Source organism: Bos indicus, chromosome 20 (assembly GCF_029378745.1).
Source record: "Bos indicus isolate NIAB-ARS_2022 breed Sahiwal x Tharparkar chromosome 20, NIAB-ARS_B.indTharparkar_mat_pri_1.0, whole genome shotgun sequence".
NCBI classification, from domain to species: domain Eukaryota; kingdom Metazoa; phylum Chordata; class Mammalia; order Artiodactyla; family Bovidae; genus Bos; species Bos indicus.
In genome coordinates, this window is record NC_091779.1 from 9,869,811 (window position 1) to 9,890,937 (window position 21,127).

Sequence of the window (21,127 nt, forward strand, 5' to 3'; positions counted from 1 at the left end):
AAAAAAAACAAAAACATTATAGATGAGATGAATTCAATATAAGGTCTTCATTCAACTGAATACCAGAAAAACATATAACACTTAATGCAAACAAAAAAAATTAACATATCCTATGAAAAACAGATAATTTTTCAGATCATTCAAACTGGAATTTTTTAAAAAATCAGTGTATTATAAGCCCACAGTATATTATACATTTTCTAAATTCAGCAGTAATTACTTAAGGAAATAATGTAATATGCTTCTCTGCATCTCACATACTGCAAATACTGCCTCATCTCCACCATACATATTACACCCATTATAAATATCTAGCACTGTACTATATGCTCTATAAAATTTGAAATGTTTCTAACATCATCTGTACCAGGTAAAAAGCATTTTCTGACTTCCATAATATACACAACAAATCTTGGCTAAAGGTGCCACTCTGTGCGTGCTAAGTCGCTTCAGTCGTGTCCGACTCTGCGACACCATGGACGATAGGCCGCCTGGCTCCTAGTTCCATGGGATTCTCCAGGCAAGAGCACTGGAGTGGGTTGCCATTTCCTCCTCCAGGGGATCTTCCTGATCCGGGGATCGAAACCGAGTCTCTTACATCTCCTGCATTGGTAGGTGGGTGCTTTACCTCTAGCGCCACCTGGGAAGCCAAGGTGCCACTAGCGACCCATCACTTTTACGGCCCTCAAACAGGAGAGAGTTGAACACATTATATAATAACTAAAACAGCCCCTGTGGGGACTTCCCTGCAGTGCCGTGGTTCAGACTTTGTGCTTCCACTGCAGGGGGCATAGGTTGGATTCCTGGGCGGGGGAACTGAGACTGTGCATGCCACAGTCGTGGGGCCAAAAAGAAAAAAAAAGTCCCCTCTTGTTACTATCCTGACTCAGAGATTGTCTTCAGTGTTTCCTGACTTTGCCCCAGACAGAAGGAAATCACAGTGACTGAAGAGTTCGCTGGGGTAACCGACCCATGAGGCTGTTTGAGGTGAGGGGTGAACGGAGCCTCACCCAGCCTGAGAGCTGCCAGGCTCAGTACCTGGGGAACAGCCACACCCTACCCTCAGCAAACCACAGTAACCAAGCAGAACAGACCATCATATCGCACCTTAGTATCTTTACCTTCACTGCTGCCTAAGAATTTCATCTTAATAAACTCCTTGTCCACTGAAATGTTTAGCTATTTTAAAAAACGATTTGTTTTTTTAGGTGAGAAAATACATTCATACAGATTTCAAAGAAGCCTCCAGGTAGCACAACTTTATTTTCAAATCAGACTTTCCTGTATCTAAGGGGATGTTTAATTTTTTTCTGAAGAGGTAGAGGGCTTATTTTTAAGACTAAGCCTGCCTTAAGGTAACCAAGAAGAACATATCATACATCTAATCTTTTAAAAAGAAAACAATTCTGGGAGGGAAAGACTTACAAGATAGTGTGAATTAAATCAAACGGCTTTCCTCCTTTCTCCCAGCCCCAGGGAATTCAGAGTTCCTAAGTGAGGTATGTGTGGGGGTAGGAGAGAGTGGGAACAGGAGGGTGACAGAGGGCAGAGCAAACTTCTGAGTGACATTTTCATCATCATCTCGATGGCAGGGACAGTTTCACGGGTATATACGTATGTCAAAACTCATCAAACCGTACACTTAAAATACTGCAGTTTATCACATGCCAATTATACCTTAATAAAGCTGTTTAAAAATAAATATTAAAGAAAAGTGAACCTAAGGCACTACAAAGAAGACGAGGCTTGGGTAAGGGTCTTTGGAGAGCCGAGGGACACAAGGCTCCACTCAGTGGCTACCAGGATAAGGACAGCAGGGGAGGGTGAGATGAAAAAGAGGTAAGAAAACAGATCTGTGGGTTGTCCGGTTTTTTTTAAGTACTTAGACCAATATTATTGTTCTGCCTAAACCTTGACTTTGCTATTAAGAGCACCTAGTGAATTCAGATTTTATTAGGAAAAACCAGAAAGAGTGCTATCCTTGATATAAATTCTCAGGTCACAGAATTCATGCAGACCACAGAAAGACAGCATGTCACAGCACCTTAGTTTTCTAAACACTAACTCTTAAAGACTTGCATTAATTATCTCCACTCCCACAGACTCAGAGCTGGAAAAGCCATGTTTTCCTTCAATCTCATTTACCCTATTGCACTGATTCTAAAACACGCATTTTGTTCACATTTTAACACTCCTCAAATCAGGAAGGATTTTACAGTTTATACCATCTTTTCATTCCTGTCACCAGGGGGCAGTTGAGACATAGCGGTCAGCCTCTGCATGCTCAGCACAAATGCTTAACTGTGGTCACTTCAGTGATGCTATACGCATTGCTGGAGCTACAGACATGCAGTTTAACTTCCACTCCAAAGTGTTTTTAAAACTACACAAAGTCCTTAAACAACAAAGTCCTACTATATAGTACAGGGTACAGGAAACTATTCAACATCCTGTAACAAACCATAATTAGAATATGAAAAATGTGTATATATGTATAATTGAATCACTTTGCTATACAGCAGAAATTAACATGACACTGTAAATCAACTATTAATAAAATAATATTTTAAAAAACATACATAAGCCTTATCTTAAGGTCATTAAGAGGCCCTTGTTTCAACCACCAGAACTATTTGCATTTTTCTATATCAATAAAGTTATTACCCAGTTTTAGAAAAACTAAGCACTTCTGAAACTATCAAAACACTTACAGGCCTTCAGTTAACTTGTTAATCAAAATACTTGAATTCTGGCTAGCACAAATAACACAGCTGCGGTAATGCTCATTCCACCTATAGGAACGACTAAGTCGCTCCCAGCCATCCTATATGCCACATGCTTAGCCGTTGTGTGCTTAGCCGTTGCAGTTGTGTCTGACTTTTTGCGACCCCATGGACTGCAGCCCACCAGGATCCTCTGTCCATGGAATTCTCCCAGCAAGAATACTGCAGTTGGTTGCCATGCCACCCTCCAGGGGATCTTCCAAACGGGGGGATAGAACCTGTGCCTCCCTCCTTGCAGGTGTATTCTTTGCCGCTGAGCCACCAGGGAAGCCCCCTACATGCTCTGTGGGAACCAAAGGGGAAGCAAACATGGTGCCCTGAGAAGAAATCTGAAATAACGGTAGCAGTGAGGCGGAGGAAAAGAAGACACAAAACGGAGGACGAGAATCCATCCATTATTGCCAACCTTTTTACTTACCACAAGTTCTCTTAGATGAAAACTTCGAGGGTTAACCTCCGAAGCAACTTGAAACACTGTCCCTTCCTCTTACCTGAAAATTACTTCGGAAATGTTATGAATTCAAAACTGAGGATATCTATACATGAGGTCAAGGGGGACATAAAAAGATGCTCAACATCAATATGATTAGAGAAATGCAAAACGTAACTACAGTGAACTGCCACCTCACAGCATTCAGAATGGCCATCAGTAAACAGTCTACATATAACAAATGCTGGAGAAGGTGCGGCGAAAACGCCTACACTGTTGGTGGGAATGTAAATTGGTACAGCCACTATGGAAAACAGTATGGAGGTTCCTCAAAAAACTAAAAATAGAGTTGCCACGTGAACTGGCCATCCCACTCCTGGGCACACAGCCAGACAAAATCATAATTCGAAAAGACACATGCACCCCTCTGTTCATACCAATACTATTCACAACAGCCAAGAGATGGAAACAAGCTAAATGCCCACTGACAGATGAATGAAGAAGATGTGATGGATACACACATACACATACACACAACAGAGCACTCCTCGGCCATAAGAGAGAATGAAGCAATGCCATCTGCAGCGAAAGGGAGGGACCTACAGACTGCCCACTCAGGGAAGTAAATTAGAAAGACAAACACCATGTGATTTCACTTATACGCAGAGTCTAAAACATGACACAAAGGAACTTATCTATGAAACAAAAACTGCCACACAATCGCACTCATCTCACACGCTAGTAAGTCATGCTCAACATTCTCCAAGCCAGGCTTCAGCAATACGTGAACCATGAACTTCCAGATGTTCAAGCTGGTTTTAGAAAAGGCAGGGGAACCAGAGATCAAATTGCCAACATCCACTGGATCACTGAAAAAGCAAGAGAGTTCCAGAAAAACATCTATTTCTGCTTAATTGACTATACCAAATCTTTGACTGTGTGGATCACAATAAACTGTGGAAAATTCTGAAAGAGATGGGAATACCAGACCACCTGATCTGCCTCTTGAGAAATCTGTATGCAGGTCAGGAAGCAACAGTTAGAACTGGACATGGAACAACAGACTGGTTCCAAATAGGAAAAGGAGTACGTCAAGGCTGTATACTGTCACCCTGCTTATTTAACTTATATGCAGAATACATCATGAGAAACGCTGGGCTGGAAGAAGCACAAGGTGGAATCAAGATTGGTGGGAGAAATATCAATCACCTCAGATATGCAGATGACACCACCCTTATGGCAGAAAGTGAAGAAGAACTAAAGAGCCTCTTGATGAAAGTGAAAGAGGAGAGTGAAAAAGTTGGCTTAAAGCTCAACATTCAGAAAACTAAGATCATGGCATCTGATCCTATCACTTCATGGCAAATAGATGGGGAAACAATGGAAACAGTGACAGACTTTACTTTGGGGGGCTCCAAAATCACCGCAGATGGTGACTGCAGCTATGAAATTAAGACTCTTACTCCTTGAAAGAGAAGTTATGACCAACCTAGATAGCATATTAAAAAGCAGAGACATTACTTTGCCAACAAAGGTCCGTCTAGTCAAGGCTATGGTTTTTCCAGTAGTCACATATGGATGTGAGAGTTGGACTATAAAGAAAGCTGAGCACTGAAGAATTGATGCTTTTGAACTGTGGTGTTGGAGAAGACTCTTGAGAATCCCTTGGACTGCAAGGAGATCCAACCAGTCCACCCTAAAGGAAATCAAGCCTGAACATTCTTTGGAAGGACTGATGCTGAAGCAGAAACTCTAATACTCTGGCCACCTGATGCAAAGAGCTGACTCATTTGAAAAGACCCTGATGCTGGCAAAGATTGAAGGTGAGAGCAGAAGGGGATGACAGAGGATGAGATGGTTGGATGGCATCACCGACTCAATGGACATGAGCTTGAGTAGACTCCAGGAGTTGGTGATGGACAGGGAGGCCTGGCGTGCTGCAGCCCATGAGGTTACAAAGACTGGGACACAACTGAGCGACTGAACTGAATGGATGAAACAGAAACAGATTCATATACGTAGAGAATAGACTTGTAGTTGCCAAGAGGGAGAGGGGGGTCACGGAGGGATGGACAGGAAGTTTGGGATTAGCAGATGCAAGCTATTATATATAGGATAAACAAAAAGATCCTACTGCATAGCACAGGGATATTGAATATCCTGTGATAAACCATAATGGAAAAGAGTATGAACAAGAATCACTGAACTTTGCTTGCTATACAGCACAAATTAACATAACATAGTAAATCAACTATACTCCAATAAAATATATTTTTTAATGTGTCTTTAGAGATATTACTGATATGTTACATATGAATAACATAGGGCTTCACAGATGGCGCTAGTGGTAAAGAACCTGCCAGCCAATGCAGGAGATGTAAGAGATATGGGTTTGATCCCTGGGAGGGTAAGATGCCCTGGGGGACAGCATGGCAACCCACTCCAGTATTCTTGCCTACAGAATCCCATGGACAGAAGTGTATATCACTTGTACATTATATGTACCTTGTAATACCCACTTTCCTAGCATAACAGTGTTAACACCAGGCAACACCGTGAGGACGGCTGTCTGTCCTTCCCTGGCTTCCCTCCCAAGGAGCCCCACTCAATGCTCTGCTCTCCTGCAGAAATCAGACCGCCAGAGGGTCAGAACCTGCCATCCCCAGCAGAGGCCCAGCGCTGGAGGCCTCTACTGCTTCTTAGTCAGACCCATTAGGCTTAACATCCAAAGGGAATAATTAACTCTTCAGTTCTGCTCCCAACAAAACATACTTTCATTTCCCCAAGGGTTCTGATTCTTTTTCAGGAGACAATGCCTTATTCCAAGATGACTTCAAGACTATGATTCTAGTCATCTTTCTGAAAAGCATACCAGCAGGATATCTTGCCTCTCAAATCATATCCAATAGACAAAAACTCATGTCATTTTTTAACACCATTTCCTCACACTTAGAATAGGGGTTCAGGAGCTACCTGGTCAAAAAGAATGACAAATGTCCACTACCTCTGTTTTTACAACTCACCCTCCTATTTACACACCCCTCTCTTCCTAGACAGAAATTAGGGTAGCAGAGGATGAGCTGGCTGGATGGCATCACTGACTCGATGGCCGTGAGTCTGAGTGAACTCCGGGAGTTGGTGATGGACAGGGAGGCCTGGCGTGCTGCGACTCATGGGGTTGCAAAGAGTCGGACAGGACTGAGCGACTGATCTGATCTGAACTGTTGCTGTTTAGTCACGAAGTCGTGTCCGACTCCTTTGCAACCCATGGACTGCAGCCCTCCAGGCTCCTCTGTCCATGGGATTTCTCAGGCAAGGATACTGGAGCGGGCTGCCATTTCCTTCTCCAGGAGATCTTCCCCACTCAGGGACAGAACCCTTGTTTCTCACATTGCAGCTGGATTCTTTACCACTGAGCCACCAAGGAAGCCCAGGGTGGTCTGGAGACAGTGTAATTGACATTCTTTGCTTTTTGACTGCCTGCTTTCCTTTCCTTCTTTCCTGAAAACCACTGCTACCTCCATGAAGTTTCAAGGGCTGCCAGCTGCACACTGTCTTGGAGTCCTGGTGGACATGGGTCCAGGCTGGCACTGTGAAGTACCACACCCCACTGGATACAGTGACTGGGCTGAGGAGAGAACACGGGACCCCAGAGAACCCATCAAAGTTTTCCAGATTGGAGGTGAAAGGATAACTAGATCTTTGCTTCACATTATAAACTGACCGTTTACAATTTACTTCAGATTGTTGCTGGCCTCCGAGCAACCTAGCTCCCCACCTCATGGAGAAGAGAATGTGGTCTAACATACACAGGCATCCTTAAATGAGAGAAAAGGGGCAGAGACAGTGAGTCCTGGAGGGCTTGGAGTCCCCTGGTCATTCAGCACTTCCTTTGCATGGTTTGGTTGTTGGCTTCTGGATCAAACAAGTTTGATTTGGATCTTTGTGACTTACAACCAAAGGGACTGGATACAGCCACTATCAAAATAATATTCTTCTTATATTACAAGTACCTAACCTAGAAGAAATGGCTTCCCAGGTGGCACAGGCGTAAAGAATCTGCCTACCAATACAGGAGACACAAGAGACATGGGTTCAATCCCTGGGTCAGAAAGATCCACTGGAGTAGGAAATGGCAACCCACTCCAGTATTCTCGCCTGGAAAATTCCAGGAAAGAGGGGCCCAGTGGACTAAATCCATGGGGCCAAAAAGAGTCAGATACGACTGAGAACACAGAATACAGAAGGACCTATAGGAAGTTTATCGTCTTCGCCTGTTTTTTTTTTTAATTCTCCCCTATATCCTTATAGATAGAATGGGAGCAATTACTGCCACCTGAATGAGGTCTTTGCTTCACCTGGCCCCACATTGAATTTCATATCCACTTGTTCATGTCATGGTAACTTTTAGAGGATTTAATTGATTTTGACACTAAACTGCTGCTGCTGCTAAGTCACTTCAGTCGTGTCCAACTCTGTGCAACCCCAAAGACGGCAGCCCACCAGGCTCCCCCATCCCTGGGATTCTCCAGGCAAGAACACTGGAGTGGGTTGCCATTTCCTTCTCCAATGCATGAAAGTGAAAAATGAAAGTGAAGTCAGTCTGTCCGACTCTTCGAGACCCCATGGACTGCAGCCCACCAGGCTCCTCCGTGCATGGGATTTTCCAGGCAAGAGTACTGGAGTGGGGTGCCGTTGCCTTCTCCGTTGACATGAAACTACTACAGTACAAAAGGCAGAGACCAGTATATTCCAAATGGATCTCGTTTATGGTTTTTTTCAATTAACTTTGATTAATCTATTAAGTCAAAAGAAGACAGAAATGTGTGCTTGTACTTCACAGACCCACTCTTGAGTCTCAAGTTACAAATGAGGTACTGAAAATGTTCAAGAGGGATTAAATAACTGGACCAAAGTGGTTTACTTATTGGAGTAACTACCACCCTCAAAATTCTACAAAGGATGAAAATACTGAGCTTATTTCTTTCCTATTGCCTATACAAATGAATACACAATTTTAGATGATCTTTCTGTCCATCTACCATCAATCAATTACCTTGTCTCCATCCTTAAAGTGCTTAGAAGAAAAAACATATAAAAATATTTTAATTTAAACAAATCCACTAAGATTTTGCCAAATTATTTCACTAATGACTTCTACTCAAAGTCTGTCCTCTGAATGTGATAAGATCATATCCAGGAATACAACACCCTTAAACTACAGGTTGATAGACCAAACAGATTCTATCTATGAGGATATTGAAGAGAATTCTTTTTTTGTTTGTTTGTTTTGGGGGGGATCTTAAGGTTTTTGATGGGGAAACAGTGAAAACAGTGTCAGGCTTTATTTTTGGGGGCTCCAAAATCACTGCAGATGGTGATTGCAGCCATGAAATTAAAAGACGCTTACTTCTTGGAAGAAAAGTTATGACCAACCTACATAGCATATTGAAAAGCAGAGACATTACATTGCCTACAAAGGTCCGTCTAGTCAAGGCTATGGTTTTTCCAGTGGTCATGTATGGACGTAAGAGTTGGACTGTGAAGAAAGCTGAGCTCTGAAGAATTGATGCTTTTGAACTGTGGTGTTGGAGAAGACTCTTGAGAGTCCCTTGGACTGAAAGGAGATCCAACCAGTCCATTCTAAAGGAGATCAGCCCTGGCTGTTCTTTGGAAGGAATGATGCTAAAGCTGAAACTCCAGTACTTTGGCTACCTCATGCGAAGAGTTGACTCACTGGAAAAGACTCTGATGCTGGGAGGGATTGTGGGCAGGAGGAGAACGGGATGACAGAGGATGAGATGGCTGGATGGCATCACCGACTCGATGGACATGAGTTTGAGTGAACTCCGGGAGATGGTGATGGACAGGGAGGCCCGGCGTGCTGCCATTCATGGGGTCGCAAAGAGTCTGAGAGGACTGAGCGACTGAACTGAAGGTTTTTTTTTCTTTCTTTAAACAGTCTGGTCCCAGATGGGGGCCTCTCCACCGCCCCGCTCCAGTTTGGCTACAGTTCTGAACGTCGCTCGATTTTGAGCAGCTCCACCTCGATCACCAAGTTTGCACCACCTGGAATCTTTGGGGGAGCTCCCTGATCTCCATACCCCAGCTCTGATGGACTCACCAGCTTCCGCTTTCCCCCCTCACACATCCCTAACAGCCCCTGGTCCCAGCCCTGGATGACCTGGCCTGTGCCCAAGGAGAAGACAAAGGGCTGGTTCTGGGGCAGGCTGCTGTCAAACTCTTTCGTCTTCTAGCTTCCCCATGTAGTGCGTGTGCAGGACGTCCCCTTTGTGCGATTTGATGGGACAGTGGTCTACCCGCTTCTTGACTCCGACCTGCAGCTTCTGTTTGCCCTCGGCCCCTGTGGCCATGACCACGGCGCTCAGGCAGATGGACAGTACTGTCAAGACCCAACTCAGCCTCATCTCTCTCCTCGCTGTGCCCCTGGAGTCAGAGAACTCTTTTTAAATGAAGGCCATAAAATTCAAATAGCTCCTTCTCAGGTACTACAACATGAGGACTCTTACTTTGGAAATGGCTATTATTTCAAGTCACAGAGCCTTCTAAAGTAAATTATCATATATACCAATAAAGGCACAACAGAAGTTGAATAAGTTAGTACTTATTTAAACATTATTTAAACACTTATTTAAACATTAGCATTTTATATTCCTATGATGCAATTTCTTCCAAGAAAAAGAATGTCTATTATGTCCACAATTTAAAAATAAAAAATGACAATTTACAAAGTTTTTAGGAAATCTCATTTATTTAATTAGCAATAAACCCACACAGAAATTATTTCCAAATTATACAACACAGCAGAAAAAGCACAATTATGCAAAATACAGTATATAGTATGAATATGATGAACAGAAAATGTTTTTAGTTGCTTCAAGTAAAACAAAAATTTCAGTGTGATCCTGTGACTGAAATAAAAAGCTTAAGAAGAAACAGTTTAAAATACTGATGAGGAAGTTCTCTGGTGCTCTAGTGGCTAGCATTTGGTGCTTTCACTGCCACGGCCCAGGTTCAATCCCTGGTTGAGAAACTGAGGTCCCACAAGCCACAGAGTGTGGACAAAAAAAAAAAAAAAAAATGATGAATCTGAATTTCTACTTTCCCCCAAATAATGGCAAAAAAACTGACCAAATACCAGGAAAAAATAAAATGTCTGCATGCCGACAAATGCAGGCTTTTTTAAATTGAAATATAGTTAAATAACAATATTGTGTTAGTTTCAGGTGTGCAGCAAAGTGATTCATTTATATATATTTTTTTCAGTTTATTTTCCATTACCAGTGATCACAAGATAGTAAACACTGTTCTCCATGTTTAGTAAATCCATGCTGCTTGTCTATTTTGTGTGTATTAACTTTTTATCTGTTAATCGCTACTCCTAATTTCTCTGTCCCCCTTTCCTTTCCCCGAAGTTTGTTTCTTATGTCTTTGTGCCTGTTCTGCAGTCAAATGCTCCACCACTGAGCTATCCTCCATGTCTGTTTCTGCTTTGTACATAGATTCATTTGCATTATTTTTTAGATTCCATATATAAATGATATTATATAATATTTGTCTTTCTCTTCCTGACTTACTTCACTTAGTATGATATTCTCTAGGTCCATCCATGTTGCTAGAAATGGCAATATTCCATTCTCTTTTTATGACTGAGCATATATCCACATGTATATATATATACATATATATCACATCTTAAACTAATAACCTGTTGATAGGTATCTGGGTTGTTTCCATGTTTTTGGCTCTTGTAAACCATGCTGCTATGAACACTGGGGAATTAAGAGCTTTCATCTTTTCCAGATATAAGCCGAGGAGTGGGATTGCTGCATCATATGGTAACTCTATTTTTACTTTTTAAGAACCTCCACACTGTGTTACATGGTTTCCCTGATGGCTCAGGGAAGAATCCACCTGCCAATGCAGGAGACGCAGCTTCAGTCCCTAGATGGAGAAGATTCCCTGGAGAAGGAAATGGCAACCCACTCCAGTATTCTTGCCTGGGAAATCGTGTGGACAGGGGAGCCTGGTGGGCTACAGTCCATGGGGTCGTAAAAGAGTCGGACACGAGTTAGCAACAACAACATACTGTCTTACTCAGTGGCTGCCCCAATTTACATTCCCACCCACAGCAAATGCACAGTCTTGAAGAGTCAAAGCGCTGATGCTACTAGTTTTTCTAAAACAAATAAAGGGACAGCTTAATTAAAAGCATAAACTGAAGAGTAACTGAGCGCTTACCTAGTCTGATGCTCTGTGCTCGCTCGTGGAGTTGATTTACTAGTGCTTTCATCTGTTCATAGTTTTCCTAAAAGAGAAGCAAGGAAAAAGAGGGAGAGTATTATAGGAAACCAATGAAGGTTTTTTTTTTTTTTTTTTTCACCATAACGAGGGTTAAGGAGCACAGCATTAGATGCCAACCGTATGTGGCCTCCACACTGGGCCACTTCCGTACTGAGCCAACTCCAACATAAACTAAAAAAGTTAGCTCATGCCTCTCTGTCTTTGCTCAATGTCTTCTGCACTACCACGACCCCTCTCTAGTCCATCTATATAAATCTCACCCTCTATTTATTTATCTATTTATTGGCCACCCCTCAAGGCATGTGGAAGCTTAGTTCCCTGATCAGAGATGAAACTCATGCCCCTGGCATGCGTGGAAACGCTGAGTCTTAACCACTGGACTGCCAGAGAAGTCCCTCACCATCCCCTTTTAAAGCCTAATTCATATTCCATCTCATCTCCAACTTAGTTTTTGGCTACTGCCACTCATTTTACCCACTTCCTTCCTTACACGCCTACTGAGCTTACCTCTACTTGCTTTACTTTGTTCGGGAATATAACCTCTTGGAGGGTTAGAATGCCATCTTCTTTTTCTGTCCTATCAAATACTATTGTGAGGAGACACCAACCAATTCAGAAATACTTGCTTTTACACTTACTGACAATTTACACTTAAAAACAAAGCCCAGGGGAAAACGGATCCTATTTTATGTTTTAAAAGGATCAGAGGGAAATTCCCTGGTGGTCCAGTAGTTAGGATTCCAGGCTTTCACTGCCCTGCCAAGGGCACAGATTCAATCCCTGGTTAAGGAGCTAGGATCCCACAAACCACGAGACACCGCCAAAAACTAGAAAAATAAAATCAATCTCTGAATCTGTCCACATTATGTGATTTGACAAGTGGAATGTAGGCAAAAGGGACAGTGTACCAACTGCAAGCAGAGCCTTTAAGAGGGACAAGGTACTTCCACACTCTTTCCTCTTGTGCCCCAGACTTCCATGATGAGAGGAGCATCCCACAGCTGCCACTGCCCCTTCATTCTGGGTCCTGGAATAAGAAACAAGTGGAGCAGAGACTTCCCTGGTAGTCTAGTGGTTAAGAATCAGCCTTTCAAAGCAGGGGATGTGGGTGCAATCTTTGGTTGGGGAACTAAGATCCCACATGCCACAGGACAACTATACCAGTACATACCAGTGAAGACACAATGCAGCCAGAACTTTAAAAAAGAAAAGAGGGCAGCCATAAGGGTGAGCCGATGTGGGCGCCTACAAGTACATCCAGGAGCTGTGGAGGAAGAAGCAGTTGGACGTGACGTGCTTCCTGCTGCAGGTGCACTGCTGGCAGTACCACCAGCTCTCGGCACTGCACCGATCCTCACGCTCTGGGCCCCACTCGGCCTGACAAGGCGCACAGCCTGGGCTACAAGGCCAAACAAGGCTATGTCATATACCGGATCCGTGTGCGCTGCAGGGGCCGCAAATGCCCAGTTCCTAAGGGTGCCGCCTACGGCAAGCCTGTCCACCATGGTGTCAACCAGCTCAAGTTTGCTTGAAGCCTGCAGTCGGTTGCGGAGGAGCGTGCTGGCCACCACCGTGGGGCCCTGAGGGTCCTGAATTCCTACTGGGTTGGTGAAGATTCTACGTACAAATTTTTTGAGGTTATTCTCATTGATCCATTCCATAAAGTTATCAGAAGAAACCCTGGCACCCAGTGGATCACCAAACCAGTCCACAAGCACAGGGAAATGCGGGGGCTGACATCTGCAGGCAGAAAGAGCCGCGGCCTGGGCAAGGGCCACAAGTTCCACCACACTATTAGTGGCTCTCACAGCGTGGAGAAGGCGCAATACTCTCCAGCTCCACCGCTACTGCTAATACAGGCAATGGTCAAGTCACTCCACTCTTGAAAATGCTATTGAGAAAACTCATCGTTGGTGTCAATGCAAGTTCAATTGGCCTCCAACTTCATGTTGTCTACAGTTCCCATCCCTGCTCAAACGAGCCTCACAGTTCCAGACTTGCTGGGCGCCAGCTGTGGTTGCCCTTACCACCTCATTCTGCTTGTTCCATCACGTCCTCCCGTAGACTAGGCTTCTATTTCCCAGGGTGGATTTGAGTGTAGGAAATACAGAAGACGAATTACCCCAATTCTTGGCTTGCTATCTTCATAAATGGTTTGATTTTGAAATTTAATTGCTGGTTTTCTTGAACCAGTTTTTTTCCTTCAAGGGTCTTTAAAAAGGCCCACTTAAGTGATTTCCAGAAAACAGGCTTGCAAAACCTTTTAAGACCCAAATTCCTTCCAACTCAAAAAAATCTTAAAGCATATTATTTTGTGTGTGGAGGTTGTTCAACTACATAATAACAGAATAAATGTCTATTAAACCAAAATAAAAAGAAAAAACAAAAGCAACAGTGTGGACCTGAATCTAATACGGCCCTGGAGCAGAGCTGCCATCGCCGCCCCAAGTGTGAAAACTAAATACTTGTTCTTTTGAACACTAAAATCTTGGGATTGGTTGCTACTCAGCATTACTGAAGTAACATCTAGCTAAAATAGATCACAAGATGACCTTGAGAAGAGGAGGCAAAGTAGCAAGAGCTAATACTTCTTGAGGGTTTATTGTACTTCAGGCACCGTCACTAACTGTCTTGATAAATGAAACATACACCTAATCATTAACGCCACAACACAAGTGAGGCACAGAGAAGTAAGTGATTCGTCCAAGATCACTCAGCTAACAAGCAGTAGAATTAGGATTTTAAACCAAAGCTCTGGAATCTTGTTCTTAAAGCACAACACCTCTTCTGCCCACTGAAAGGGCCACTGTTATCATTTCCTCCAGGTTTTCCCCCTCTATGGAAAAATGTTCCTTGTTTACTTTTAAATATATATGAAATACTAAATCAGTGTTTTTTCCACCACAGCACAATTACTTCCCTATTCTAATTACTAGCGCACAGACTAAACGAGAACATAAAACATTTTACACAGAGAAAGAAATTATAATCTCAGGCTCACACTCCCTAACCCCTGATTAGCAGCTGCTTATCAAAGACATCAGCCCAGACCTGACCTCAAAAAGACGGGAGACCAATAAGCTCCAGGAGCTCATTCCCTCACAGAGACATCACAGAACAGCCCCAAACCGACTAGCGTAACCTTACAGGAGCTCTGGAGAACTCTCAGAGGTCTACAGCAATCAAGAGAACACACCACGAAGAAGTCACATTCGATGCGGCGGGAAACCCATTCTCTACCCTGCTGCCCTGCCAATTATTCTGCCACGTTGACAGTATCATGCCACTTCTCTACTTAAATACCAGCAAACAGACTGCAAAGGGACATCAAAACGTGGCTCTGGCACGTGGCTTCCCTCCTCTACCTGGCCACGTAAGCAATCCCATCTACCCCATGAACTCCACACCGTGGCCACGACTTCCAAGTTCTCACTCCCACTAACTGCTTTCATAATTTAGAACCTATGTTCTCATGACTTCTTTTGGTTGTATAGGCCCATTCTCCACCCTGAACCTGGACAGTTCTTACTCCACTCAAGAGCCAACTCACTCACTACTTCCTATCTTTCTGCAACCACTTTCTAGGCTTTAGACACCCCTCATCACAATGCACTGCTTTCTTGTCTGTCTCCCCGACAAAAACATGATTCCATTCCTGCACATCTATTCCAAGTACCTAAATAGTGGCTTCCCTGATAGCTCAGTGCCGAAGAATTGACACTTATGAACTGTGGTGTTGGAGAAGACTCTTGAGAGTCCCTTGGACTGCAAGGAGATCCAACCAGTCCATTCTGAAGGAGATCAGCCCTGGGATTTCTTTGGAAGGAATGATGTTGAAGCTGAAACTCCAGTAAGAGTTGACTCATTGGAAAAGACTCTGATGCTGGGAGGGATTGGGGGCAGGAGGAGAAGGGGATGACAGAGGATGAGATGGCTGGATGGCATCACTGACTCGATGGACATGAGTCTGAGTGAACTTCAGGAGTTGGTGGTGGACAGGCAGGCCTGGCGTGCTGTGATTCTTGGGGTCGCAAAGAGTTGGACACGACTGAACGACTGAACTGAACTGAACTGAACTGATAGCTCAGTTGATAAAGAGTCTGGCTGCAATGCAGGAGACCCCGGTTCAATTCCTGGGTCGGGAAGATCTGCTGGAGAAGGGATAGGCTACCAGCTCCAGTATTCTTGGGCTTTCCTTGTGGCTAAACTGGTAAAGACTCCGCCTGCAGTGAGGGAGACCAGGGTTCGATACCTGGGTTGGAAAGATCCCCTGGAGAAGGGAAAGGCTACCCACTCCAGTACTCTGGCCTGGAGGATTCCATGGACAGAATAGTCCACGCAGTGGTAAAGAGTGGGACACTACTGAGCGACTTTCACTTTCACACAGTGCCTAAATCACAATAACCATTTAATGTTTCTGAGTGAAACATTCTCCCTTGATCCCAGGAAATCTAAAAACTTCTGGAAGTCTCTCACTAGGTATTATTTCTGCCTCAGTCTGATTTTCTTTCAACCTATTTGCTTTTCCAAAGGGAGGAATTATTTAATATGTCTTTTCTGGGGACTTCCCTGGTGGTCCAGAGGTTAAGAATCTGCCTGCCAATTCAAGGGACACAGGTTTGACCCCTGGTCTGAGAAGATCTCACATGCTGAGGGGCTACTAAGCCCGTGTGCCACAACGACTGAAGCCCACGGGCCCAGAGCCTGTGCTCCGCAAAAAGAGAAGCCACCGCAAGGAGAAGCCCACACACTTCAACTAGAGAAAGCCCACTAGCAGCAAGGAAGCCTCAGCACCGCCAAAAATAAACAATTTTTTTTTTTAATAAATAAAATAAAATGTATCTCCTGAGAGTTATCTGGCACAACTTAAACGTTATCTGTATAGGCTTAGAAACCATGGGATAGACTGAAAATTTCCAGCTGATATTTCATAAGCCAGGAGTAGATTGTGACCTGTGGCACCTCCAAATTCCAAGAGGAGTAGATTGTGTGACCTGTGGCACCTCCAAATTCCAAGAAAAGCTATTTAAATACAAGTATTTTCCATTAACATAACCAACTATCTCAAATCTAGTAACCACAGACCAGGGTTAGCTAGTGTTCGGCCAGTGGTTTCCAAAGCTAGCTGCCTCCAAGGCCTTTGCCCCTCCTCACCCCCAACCTAATTAACCATGCAAACACCAGGACCCCACCCTGGAAGATTTGGCCCAGGGTGAGGCTTAAGGCGGCTGTAACTCGAACAAGCTCCCGGAGAACCACTGGCTTTGAGAACCACTGATTTTAAAGATACAAAGGACAGTGCCAGTGCTAAAAGTGAACTAAAATGTATCTGATTTGTTTTCTTTTTCAAACTTCACGACCTCCTAGTGCGTCCCAGAATCATGACTGCGGATCCAGAGAAAAGAGGAGCTACTCTTAAAAGTAGCCTACCCTCTATGCTTCCCAGTCCGGCCAACACCTTGTCCCGTCGGTGAAGAGGAATCACTGACCCGGGCCGCTCACCCACCCTACCTGGTAGATGGCAGAGCTCGAGTCCGGTTGGGTGCCCAGGGTAGCCACGGAATCCCCATGATAGGAACGCAGCGCTGGGGCAGCGGCGCGGGCGCACGGCCGCAGGGCTAATCTCAGAGCGGCCCACATGGCAGCAGGCACAGAGGCAGGAAGCTGCGTGAGAGAGCGGCCTGCGCCGATTCGGAGCCGAAGCTTTCCCCGCCAACTCCTCGGCTTCGGGATACACTTCGGCCCAGATCCTTGCTGTCCCAACTCGCCTGAAACCTCCAGGATTCTCCGGTAAGCCTAGGCACGTGTCGGCGAACGCGGCCCCTGATTGGCCGATGTTGAGCACCACGCCCCCCTAACTCAGCCAATGAGGGACAGTGATGCAGCCTCGCGAGGCCGGTCCGTTCCCGAGCCCTTGAGCATTGCGAATCCTAGGACGGAGCTCCGGAGCCGCGGCTGAATTTCTTTGCTTGTCTGAGAGCTTCTTCTACGTGCTGTTTTCTTCTTCCCCTACTGCTAGAAAGGGTATTCCGGGACTTGAAAAAGCTTATTCTTATATGAGAGCTGGAAACCGAACAGGCTTATAAAACTGTCCTAAGAAATTAAACTCTTTAAAGGCGATAACCATCCGTTCAACAAATATTTCTTCAGTGTACCCTATCAGGTGCTCTTTTGGAGCTGGGGATACACTGGAGAACAGGCCAAACGTACCCTTTTATAAAGCGGAGAGAACATAAGTTTAAAATTCTGGTAGTGATAAAGTACATCTTAGATGTACGATTATAACGTACTTCTAAACCTAGCCTATAACAAGTCATCTCAGTTCAGCGGCTCAGTTGTGTCCGACTCTGCGACCCCATGGTCCCTGTCCATCACCAACTCCCAGAGCTTGTTCCAATTCATGTCCATCGAGTCGGTGACGCCATCCAACCATCTCATCCTCTGTCTTCCCCTTCTCCTCCTGCCCTCAATCTTTCCCAGCATCAGGGTCTTTTCCAATGAGTCAGTTCTTCACATCAGGTGGCCAAAGTATTGTAGCTTCAGCTTCAGCATCAGTCTTTCTAATGAATATTCAGGACTGATTTCCTATAGGATGGACTGGTTGGATCTCCTTCCAGTCCAAGGTACTCTCAAGAGTCTTCTTCAACACCACAGTTCAAAAGCATGAATTCTTCAGCACTCAGCTTTCTTTAAGGTCCAACTCTCACATCCATACATGACTACTGGAAAAACCATAGCTTTGACTGGACGGAACTTTGTTGGCAAAGTAAGGCAAAGTTGCCTATAACAGATCTGAGTGAAAAAGTGAAAAAGCTAGCTTAAAACTCAATGATAGGGCCTACATGGGATCTTATTGTTAAAAATGGCTTGCAAATAAAATATAAAGTCACAGTGACCCATGAAACTGACCACATTGCTCAAGTGACATCCTGTTTTAGCCACTGGCACTCTTTGCCAAGACTAAGTGACCACCCTACCATTGAACACCTTTGGCTTTCTCAAGACTACCAACTGCCAAATTCCATCTGCAGACTAAAGATGAACTAACCACCCCCTGAGGGGACCCAGTTTCTTGCCTGGAGGGTGTAAGAGGGACCCACCAGAAGGGAAGGGGCTGGTTCTTCTCAAGGGCCAGTCACTCTCTTGTTTCCCTTTAATAAACTTCCTTTTCTTTGCCTGGCTGTCCAGTTCATTTTCTTTTTCTCCGCACTTGCCTTACATTCAACATTCAAAAAACACTAAGATCATGGCATCTAGTACTATCACTTCATGGCAAATAAATGGGGAAAAAATGGAAACAGTGACAGATTTTATTTTCTTGGGCTCTAAAATCACTGTGGATGGTGACTGAAGCCATGAAATTAAAAGATGCTTGCCCCTTGGAAGAAAAGGTATGACAAATCTAGACAGCATGTTAAAAAGCAAAGCCATCACTTTGCCGACAAAGGTCAATCTAGTCAAAACTGGTTTTTCCAATAGTCATGTACAGATGCTAAAGTTGGATCATAAAGAAGGCTGAGCACCAAAGAACTTTCAAACTGTGGTGTTGGAGAACACTCTTGAGAGTCCCTTGGACAGCAAGGAGATCAAACCAGTTAATCCTAAAGGAAATCAAACCTGAGTATTCATAGGAAGGACTGATACTGAAGCTCCAATACTTTGGCCACCTGATGTGAAGAGCTGACTCATTGGAAAAGACCTGATGCTGTGAAAGATTGAGGGCAGTAGGAGAAGGGGAAGACAGAGGATGAGTTGGTTGGATGGCATCACCGACTCAATGGATGAGTTTGAGCAAACTCCAGGAAACAGAGGACAGGGAAGCCTGATGTGCTGCAGTCCATGGGGTCGCAAAGAGTCAGACACAACTGAGTGGCTGAGAAACAACAACAACAATCTGAGCTTCCTCACAATTTCTCACACACTGGAAAATGAGAAAAAAATTATCTTCCTTAGTCTACTTAGTCTTAGATTTGAGATAATTTTTGTACACAATGTTAGCTTCATTCTTTGCTATGTGGATATCCAGTTTTCCCAACATCTTTTGTCATAAAGACTGTCCATTCTCCATTAAATAGTCTTGGCACGCTTGTCAGAAATTATTTCATACGCAGTGGTTTATCTCTGACTTTGTATTATATTCTAGGTCCTATACGTCTGTATTTTATGTTAAAACCACAATTTTTTTTTTTTTTACTGTAGCTTTGTAGTAAGTTTTGAAATCATTAAATGTTAAGTCTTCTAGCTTTATTCTTGTTCAAGATTTATTTGACTATCTGAGATCCCTTACATTCCATATTAACTTTAGAGGTATATTTTTCTATTTCTGTCAAAAAAAAAATCTCAGAATTTTGATAGGGACTGCACTGAATCTATTGATCACACTGGGTAGCACTGACATCTTAACAGTATTAAAGTCTGCCCATCTATGAAAATGGGATGTTTTCATTTATTTATGTCTTCTTTAATCTCTTTCAGCACTGTTTTTTAGTTTTCATTGTGCAAGTCTTTTACCTCCTTGGTTAATTTCTATTTTGTTATTTTTGAAGCTACTGTAAATGGAGTTACTTTTGTAATTTCCTTTTCAGTTTGTACATTATTAGCACATAGAAATGCAACTGATTTTTAAAGAATATTTGGCTGCATTGTGTCTTAGTTGTGGCACGTGGGACCTTCCCTGTGGCACGCGGGGCCTTTTGTCCCAGCGTGCAGGGCTCCTGGGCTCTTCCTTGTGGTACATGAGCTTCTCTAGTTGTGGCGCTCAGGCTCCAGGGTAGTTGCAAGCCTGGGCTTAGTTGCCCCCACAACATGTGGGGTCTTAGTTCCCTGACCAGCAATCAAATTCGTACCCCCTGCAGTGGAAGCACAGAGTCCTAACCACTGGACTGCCAGGGAATTCCCTAATGAGAAATTATTAAAAGGATGGGAAAACAAGGTTTTAAAGAGGTAAGATACTCTGTTACCCTTTAAATTTATTAAATAAATGAGAAGTTAGCAAATGTTTCCCAGGAGCATTAAATTTTATTACTTAAAATTTTACTTTATTCTGTTTATCTTATTATAAGTGGGTTTCATTTATTTATTTGACAGCACCAGGTCCTAGCTGCAGCACACAGGATCTTCTATCTTCGTTAGGGCATATAGGATTTTCACTTGCAGCGCTCAGGATTTTTGGTTGTGGTATGTGGGATCTAGCTCCCTGACCAAGGATGGAACCCAAGCCCCCTGAGGTGGGAGCTAGAAGTCTTAGCCACTAGACCACCAGGGAAGTCCCAATAACTGAGTTTCTAAGTCTGTTTTCTAAGAACAAATAGCATTCCTATATATATATATTTTTTTTTAAAGGCTTGCTTTAATAGCTCCAAAGGCTAGGTAAGACTGTGAATGGATGTATAGAAAATACACTTCCTAACATCTTTTTTTTTGGCCTTGCCACATGGCCTTAACAGTGAACTTTCACAGAGTCACAACCACTGGACTGCCAGGGAATCCTCATTTGCTAAAATCTTAATTGCAATACAAAAATCAACTGTTTCTCTAAGTTCCAGCAATAAACATATAAATAAAAATAGGCATTTAAAAATACCATTTG

General features: G+C 43.6%; 1 protein-coding gene and 2 pseudogenes across 1 annotated transcript in view; 1 reads left to right on the forward strand and 2 right to left on the reverse strand.

Moving 5' to 3' along the window:
* Window positions 1-17,344, reverse strand: part of MCCC2 (methylcrotonyl-CoA carboxylase subunit 2) — a 77,361-nt gene extending 60,017 nt beyond the window's left edge. Inside the window, exons 1-2 of the mRNA XM_070774564.1 lie at window positions 17,050-17,344; window positions 11,476-11,542 (exon numbers count right to left, since the gene is read on the reverse strand). Of these exons, the coding sequence (XP_070630665.1) occupies window positions 11,476-11,542; window positions 17,050-17,178 (196 nt within the window). The 5' untranslated portion in view covers window positions 17,179-17,344. The remainder of the gene's footprint in view (window positions 1-11,475; window positions 11,543-17,049) is intronic.
* LOC139177989 (peptidyl-prolyl cis-trans isomerase FKBP2 pseudogene) lies at window positions 3-9,854 on the reverse strand (annotated as a pseudogene).
* On the forward strand, window positions 12,520-13,392 carry LOC109574648 (large ribosomal subunit protein eL15-like; annotated as a pseudogene).
* Window positions 17,345-21,127: the final 3,783 nt, after the last annotated feature.